This window comes from Perca flavescens, chromosome 21 (genome assembly GCF_004354835.1).
Source record: "Perca flavescens isolate YP-PL-M2 chromosome 21, PFLA_1.0, whole genome shotgun sequence".
Classification (NCBI taxonomy): domain Eukaryota; kingdom Metazoa; phylum Chordata; class Actinopteri; order Perciformes; family Percidae; genus Perca; species Perca flavescens.
Genome location: NC_041351.1, coordinates 3382315 through 3391202, shown reverse-complemented (window position 1 = coordinate 3391202; position 8888 = coordinate 3382315). Strand labels below are relative to the sequence as shown.

At 39.9% G+C, this 8888-nt stretch overlaps 1 protein-coding gene across 1 annotated transcript; it reads left to right on the top strand.

Annotated features, from left to right (window-relative positions):
* Window positions 1–2191: 2191 nt before the first annotated feature.
* LOC114548266 (neoverrucotoxin subunit alpha) lies at window positions 2192–8673 on the top strand. The gene is made up of 3 exons (XM_028568109.1): window positions 2192–2282; window positions 6463–7923; window positions 8045–8673. The coding sequence occupies exons 1-3, from the start codon at window positions 2192–2194 to the stop codon at window positions 8599–8601; spliced, it is 2109 nt and encodes a 702-aa protein (XP_028423910.1). The 3' UTR covers window positions 8602–8673.
* Window positions 8674–8888: the final 215 nt, after the last annotated feature.

Sequence of the window (8888 nt, the reverse complement as noted above, 5' to 3'; positions counted from 1 at the left end):
CTAGCAGCTAACAGCTACTACCGCACTATTGTTTTTTTTTAGGTGGGAATACACTTCAAGACATGACATGACCTGTCCTCTGGAGGACATAGCCACACCACCACTCCGTGGATTGTTATTGGGATGATTATCACAGAAGCCTGTCTGAATACACTTACCAAACGGCAGCTAGCAGCTAACGGATAGCAGCTAGCAGGGCAAGCTAGCTACTGGCAGGATCGAGACAGGGACCAGGGTAGGTGAATTTAAACAATGTCTGAGTTGAAAACGCATCTTGTTGACACGTAAGGGCCCTGTTCTTGTGGCACAGACATATTAATTGCATGTTGTGTCTGTTAAGAGGCACAAAGGCACTCTAAAACTTGCCCCGAGCACTGCCGTTTTAGCTCAGGGGACACTTGTAGTACGTAGCTGCAGCTTCTCCGTGTTACCTGCACTGATTCGGGTCGGGGTTTTTTCTATCGAAAGTACTCGCGTAGCTATAGCAATCAAGATTAACGTAAAAATTGGCCGGAATTCTCCTTTAAGTGTTATGATGGTCTGTCTCTCTTCCATTGTTAATTGCCTTTTTCCCGCTATTTGTATGGCAACACACTACTTTCTGCAGTACAATACTGTTCAAATAATGGTCACAAGGTTATGGTACCACAGTGTTTTCCAACAATACTTTAATACAAAAAGAGGGGGTTGTAAGTAATCCAGACAAGTTGGAACACCTGTGGGAATTGGTAGCACCAACTTTCAAAGCTTGATCAACCTCCATTGCTGCAGAACAGCTTTACGTTGTTAACCCATTTCTTGTTCCCTGAAAAAGGCCTTTTTGTAAAATTCTGAAATGTACATTTTTTTTCAGTTTTGGGTAACCTTACTTTTTTTTTAACCTCAGGCAGTTTACCACTTACCTTTTGTACCATTTCAAGACATTCATTGGACTTGAACTGCTATAATAAAAAAACTAGAAATATTGTGGTGTTCTAAAACTTTTGACCAGTAGTGTATATGTGTATATATGTGTATATATGTATATATATATATATATATATATATATATATATATATATATATATATATATATATATATATATATACACTCACACTGTATTGCACAGCTTCCTTTTCTTATACTCATTTCATGTTTTTCTACCCAACTCTCTGGTATGTTCCTTTCGTACCATATACTTACTCTATATTTAAAGACTTAACCCTTTTGTTGACTTAAGGTCAAATTGACCCGTTTTCAATTTTTATTTTTTATCAGAAAATATGGGACGTAAAAATAAGTGCTGGAAATTTAAAGAAGAAAAATTTTACAATTTAAAACGTTGAGTACTTTTAACCACTTACTCAATGACTGCATGAAACTCTGCAATGACTCACAAACACTACTGCCCATTGTACTCCTGAGAACACAAATGAAAGTAATATTTGCCAAGATCTCACATTGACTCAAACAGGACGGCTGCTGTGATCAATTGCTAAATTAACCGTTTTACTGTTACTTCTGTATTCCACTCTTTAAGTGGAAGCTAGTTGGCCTAGCTTGCTAATGCAAGCACTGATCATAACTACTTGTTATCTATTATCTCAACACCTGCTGCTATATTCCTTTATATTGTGTGCGTGTGTGTGTGTATATATATATATATACATACTGTATTGCACAGCTTCCTTTTCTTATACACATTTCATGTTTTTTTAACCAACTGTCTGGTATGTTCCTTTCGTACCATATAAGGCTTACTCTATATTTAAAGACTTAAGCTTAACAATCTGTGCATGAGAGTTTTTCTTTGTACGGGAAATGCAAACGTGCTTCACCTGCAATAATTTTAACCACTTCCTCAACGACTGCATAAAAAGTCTCTGCAATGAGTCACAAACACTACTGCCCAATGACCTCCTGAGACGTAAGTCTTAACTAGCTTCTTAATATGCTACAAACCCTCTTCTCACACTGTTCAACAGTGTGAACCTTGAGATTGCTATGTCAGTAAAATGATGTGGCAGTGGACAGAGACAGAGGGTGACATGAAGAGATAGATATTTAGACTTTTACTGATCTGTGTAAAACTGTCAGTGTCAGACTAGAGTCTACAGGGAATTACTGTATTTCTGAGCATCATAGACCGTCAGTCTGTCTGTCTCTTTAATTACTGAAGGCTGTGTTCACTTTTCTCAACAGGTTGGAGAAATGGACCCAAATCAAATGGAAATCGCTGCCCTGGGTCGACCTTTCACCCTGGGAATGCTCTATGATGCTCGGAGAGATCAACTGATCACAGGTAAGTGTTGACTACATTCAAAATATTTCTAAATCTATCTGTCACAGTTCTACTCTAGAGATAAAAATAACCATTCAGCCCTAATCCTTACCCCTAACCCTATGAAAATTATTACAGGGTACCCGTGGGGTACTAAAATTTGTGCGACTAAGATTTTTCCTAGGTCGCACCGGTGCACCTAACGTCCTCGCATCCGCTGCCTCTCCACTAACGAAGCAATGTCGTTTATATCGATATGGTTTAATGTTGCGTTACATGACCCGTTCCTTCTGTAGAGCCGTGCCTGTGTTTGGACCTGACCTCCACGCAGCCCAATCACACACACATGCAACATGGAGAGACACAGCGCCGCCGGTCCAAACTGCCAACATTTGTCTACAGTTTTAATTGTTATTAACACAGCTGTATATTGTTAAGTATGAGAAGGAAACCTGTGTTGGTACCAGTGTTTCAGCTGGTAACTCTCTGTTATGGCGGCCGCCACAGCGAAAAATTAATTATAAGTTATTAAATGCAACTAACTTCAGTTGGTTGAGTAATAGCGTGTAAGACGGAGCCTGCTGGATCATAGTTCATAAAAATGCAGCGCAGTGACGATACAGACATTTCATAGCCTACACAAGACGGCGTAACGCCGCTGACCCGACAAAGCGCATTCGACACGTGCTGGACCCATTCATGAGTCAGCCGTCACTCTGTGATTAGCATACGCTTCAGTCCATCGCACTCCCCCTCTCTACCTCTCTCTTCCTATGTCTTTCTGTCTGTTTTTTTTTTTTTTAAGATTTTGGCCTTTATTTTGATAGGAAAGCTGAAGGAAAGGGCCGCAGGTCGAACCTCTATATTTACCAACTGAGCTATCCGGGCGTCCTCTTTCTCTTTTGATCACTCTGTTATTGTTGTTAAAAAACAAGTCAAGGCTATTTATTTCAGATAACTTTCATTTACATGTATTGCAGCTGTATATTTTCAAACTGGTAAAGGAAACCCTGCCTTTGCATTTTATTTTAATCACAATAAAAAAGAGAGCTTGTGAAAAGTGGCTTTGACTTAAAACTGAACATTTAGCCCACTTTGTAAAAAAAGATATAGAGCTATATATTATGTATCGCCATTCAGCGCTAATGGCGACGCGAATTTTGGGTGCACCTAAATTTTGTGCTGGTGCACCTAAATAAAGAAGTTAGGTGCACCATTGCAACCAAGGCAAAAAGTTAGTCTGGAGCCCTGGGGGGGTTAGCAGTAGCTGAAACGGGTAATTGCATTGTTTCAAAAATGAGTGGAATAATTACTTCTGACATAACCAGATATTTTATAAATACTTTAAAAACACAAAACAACTAAATGGGGATAGGTAATACATCTGATTGCATATACTGCTTTAGTAAAAATAATATTTTTTCAGGGCACTGCCTCTCACCTGAGATCATTGTCGACGCATATGCAGGACGCAAAAAACAATAATTTGTTGCACTAGTCGGGACATGTTACCGTGCCAACGTTACAATAAAGGTTGCCTAAATGCCATGTATATAAATTTGCTGTCAGCTTACTAATTGAATGCGCGTGTTGTGTAGATTTGGACTTTGATACGTTTTATTCCACTTTGTTTAAACGGCGAAGTTCACCTCGTTCACCTGTTTGGAGCTGACTGGTGAATGGGACGCGCGTATAGGCCTTGCTGGATACACCGGGACTCTGTTTGGGAATCTACTGATCGCTGTGGATGACTTGTTTTCATGTCATTGGATTACGGCAAAATACTGATCTTTTTTCTTAACGTGTCTTAACGTTTTATGGTGCGATTGCGCTTGGTTTCTGCGTTTGGAGAGGCATCTCAACAGACTGGAGGTCCAACACTGATTGTTCACTGTTAACCTACATGTTAGTTGAATTTAAGTGTCGGGGCATTCTGCCACCGTCTGTCTATTGTGCTCCAACACAGCCGTGCCCACCGGCGTCAGTTTGGTTTGAAATGTGCTGGGGACAGAGACGCATTCGGAGGTACATTTCCAGAAGTGCTGGGTACAATGACGCATACGTTGTTTTCTCTTTCGCGCAGGTCAGGTTTAATGTACGTAAACAATGACCAATGATTACCAAATTTCTCTCTAATATTGCTCCTCATAACCACGGAAAACTGTCAAAAAATAGAACCCAAAGTCCAATTATTATGGACGTCATCTGACATTTAGCGTTTCTGCTTCACATTTTCAGCAGGGCAGCGGAGCAGCTGTTGGTTGACTCCCAACGGTTCTCATGGGCTTTATAAGTCCTAACATGAAAAAGCTTAACGTGGTGTAATGTACCTAAACTACGATCAATCATCACCACATTTCTGGTTAGATTTTTTGACAGTTTTCAGTGGTTATGAGGAGCAATATGAAAGAAATTTGGTAATCATTGTTTAGGTACAAGCTTTTTCCTCGCTTTTTCCTCGGCATAGCCTGTCAAGTTCTTTTGACAGGCATAAGTGTTCATTTCAAGATATGGCCATGATAAATTTGGTGATCGTTGTTGAGGTACATTAAACCACGTTAAGCTTTTTCACGTTAAGCAGAACAGGCAGCGTTGTGAACAGAGAAGCGTGCAGCCAGCGCAGCAGCAGAGCGCCTGTCTGTGCCTGCCCTGCGGGGACACAGATTGTTGGGGATTTTTTGCATCTGTCGCTCAAGAATTATATGCGTTATGGACTTCTTTTTTTAACTAAATTGAGCTCGAGGTTTTAAATTGTTACAATGTAAATTCAAATCTGCTTAAAAAAATAAACCTATGTTTATTTAGCATGTTTGTTTTGTCCATATGTGATCGTGCTGTGTTCCCCAGGTCTCAGTTGCTACAATGAGTTTTTATTTTTTTTTGCCCCCCCCGAATGTCAAACTCCGCCTATGTCTAACATCTGTCGATCCGTGCAGGACTTCACTGTGAGCGGACTGTTTAGAGACGATGTGACCGGCAGGTAACGTTAGCGGTTAGCTGCTACTGTAGCAGAGCTGCAGGTAACGCTGAACTGAGCGGTGTGTTTTCAGTGTTAAACACAGCTGCAGGTGTTCATGCACGACTGTTGGTGGTGATCTCCAGAGGTGGAAGACTTCCTCTCATCATGTATTGCAGTAAAAGCAGAGTTGTAGAGTTACTAATTACTGCATTCAACATCTTCCTTAAGTAATAGTACAAAAGTATTATCAAAATGTACTTAAAGTACCAAAAGTAAAAGTGCTCATTATGCAGTGTAATATATCTTATTTTATTGGATTGTATTATAATCCAATAAATTGTATTAAGTATGATAATTTAAATAAAATGTTTTATTTAACTCAAGTAGCCTAATTGTACATAATTATTTTCTAGGGTTTAAAATGTATACAGATTTGACATTTTCCCTCATACTTCTGTCGGAATGGGTACGAAGTTGGCATTGAATTTCATTTGAAATGGTATTAAAAATGTCTTAAAAAGCCTTGAATTTAAGGAGGATCCTAGGGCTACCCTGTCTAGCAAATGCTTTTTAATTCCACTTTGTAGTTGTGGCCATTTATTAGTTGACTAAATTATTGATGCATGATACATTGTTGGTATATTATCCTGCACAGAATATGAAAAATTAAATTGTAAATACTGTTGTAGAATTTCAGCCGATTATTACGTCCATGAAGCCGTTTTTACAACATCCTGGACTAGGGTTGCCCTATTTTCTTATACTGCACTATGACTTTTATTCTTGTATTTTATGTAACTTTGAGTTGCCTTGTTGCTGAAATGTTCAAATAAAGCTGCCTTGCCTATGAAACCTGACTCTGATTGGAGATTGGTTCCAAATTAGTGAAAACTGTTTCATGGTCAGTTACGTTGGTACTGCAGAAATCAGGGTGAGATTATTAGAGCAGAAAACGGTTTTGGTGTCAATCTTGATTGTGTGTGCCGTCTTCCAACTCTTTGCATTAGAGCGGGGCTGAGCTTTGTCACACACACACACACACACACACACACACACACACACACACACACACACACACACACACACAAACACAATGAATATAGTAGCTGTTTAGGAAACTGCTGACAGAAGAATAAGCTGCAACATGTAGAAATCTAAATTATTATTATTAGTTTTCTGTGACTTTACATTAAAATGATTTTCCTGCTTTATCAGATGACTGATGGTTTCTAATTTCTATAGGTTTGACATTGTGGGATGATAAAACTCTACAAGGGAAGATAACTGAAAACTCTCAGCGCACCAGTGCATTTCAAATTTCTGCTTCTGACTCAACTGAATCCAAGTGCAATCTGCTGGATGTTGATGCTTCTCTGAAGGCCAGTTTCCTGAGTGGACTGATTGAAGTCGGAGGATCTGCCAAGTATCTGAATGATCAGAAGAAATTCTACAATCAGAGCAGAGTGACGTGTCAGTACAAAGCTACCACCAACTTCAAGCAGTTAATGATTGAACAACTAACCATGGAAAACCAACAGATGGATGTCATTGAGAAGAGCTCAGCAACACATGTAGTCACAGGCATCACTTATGGGGCAAATGCTTTCTTTGTGTTTGACAGTGAGAAGTTAGAGGCCAGCAGTGTTCAGGACATCCAGGGCAGCATGCAAGCTGCTATAAAGAAGATTCCTAAATTTGATATTGAGGGGCAAGTTAAGCTTAAGCTGACTGATGAAGAAAAAACCCTGACACAGAAATTCTCCTGCAAATTCTACGGAGACTTCATTCTTGAAAGCAACCCTGCAACATTTGAAGATGCAGTGCAGACCTACAAACAACTACCAAAGCTACTGGGAGAAAAAGGAGAGAATGCTGTTCCTGTGAAGGTCCGGCTGATGACGCTGAAGAAATTCAACCCTGAAGCTGCTGAACTGACAAGAGGGATCAGCGATGGAGTAGTTGGGAAGGCCCAGTATAGTCTAGATAAATTAAGGGAAATACGAATGAGATGCAACGATTCTCTGGAAGACAAAGTGGTGGAGCAGTTTCCTGTGATTCAAGAAGAGTTGAGAACTTTCCAAACATTGTGTGGTAATTATGCAACTAAACTCAAGCAGGCCTTGATGAAGAATCTTCCCTCCATCCGTGAAGGTAAAGAAGATGAGAGCTCACTGAACCAACTCTTTGAAGACAGAGACAAGTCACCATTCAGTCAGGAAAAACTAACCCAGTGGCTGGATCGTAAAGAGAGAGAAATCAACGTCATCAGATCCTGTGTAGATACCATGGAGGGAATAAAGATCGTCCCAAATCAGGCAGAGTTCGACAGACAGGTTCTTGCTCCAGGTGTAGAAGATGTTCTGTGCTTTGTTTTCACTTCAGTGGAAAAGGGTGATAACGACCTTGTTGAGATGGCCGACCACGTGGATTTCCCTAAATTGGAATGTACCAATGAAGATTCATGGTACTACTCAGAAGAAGTTGTCACCAAAATGAGAGAAAAAGCCAAAGCTTTCCATCAGATTGCCAACGCACAGAAGAACAACAGTCGATTCTCTTTCCTCATAGCAGCCATCGCAAACAAGAACTACACAGGAGCAACCATCTACCATTACAAGAATGGCAATCTGGTCACTGAAGATGTTTCAAACCTTCAACTCCCTCCTGTGGAGAACATCACAGACAGAAGAGATCTGATCTGGTGTAAGTCTGTTTCCATGCTTTTTTGATTTAAAAAAACATGCTGTACTAATAACTCTCCTCCAGAAACCTGTTTGACCATCAGAATAACTGATAACACATTTTGTTTTGGTCTCTCCATCAGATGCCTGTGATCTCAACCTGGACCCAAACACTGCTAATGGCAACCTCATTCTGTCTGAGGGAAACAAGAAGGCAACTCGTGGAGCACAGCAGTCATATCCTGATCACCCAGAGAGGTTTGAAAATACTCAGGTGTTGTGTAAAGAGAGCTTATCTGGGAAACATTACTGGGAGTTTGAGTGGAGTGATTGTTCTGACGAATCTATTAATGTTGCTGTTGCATACAGTGAAATTGAGAGAAAATCAAACAATGGTGAATTTGGAGGAAATACCATATCGTGGACTTTTTACAAATATGCTGATTCTAGAAGTGGGGAACACTCACTTAGGGCAAAGCATAATGATCACGAAGTGTGGAGCAGTCCTTTTCCCTCTGATGGCTTTAACAGAGTTGGGGTGTATCTGGACTGGCCTGCTGGCACTCTGTCCTTCTACAGAGTCTCCTCTAACACACTGAGGCACCTCTACACCTTTCACACCACATTCACTGAGCCTGTTTACCCAGGACTTGGGATTTATAATACATCCAACTATGTGCACCTGCATCCAGTTAAATAAGAGAGATGACTAGATTCTTGGTCTATAAATAGTGATATGGGTTTACAATTTATCTTGAACATGCTTCACAAATTTAAACAATGCATTCAAACCCAGAGGGACCAGGAACATTGATGATGTAATCAATAGGTTGGCTGTATGTGTGATTTTCTGTCAATATGTTCATGTTGATTTGATGCGCAGCCTTCTTCTGAAACTGGTTAGTACTTCACAGATTTATAATAAGTTTAAACTTTCATTGCTTGATAGATAACAGATATATTTTTAATAGCACATTTCTATTCTAA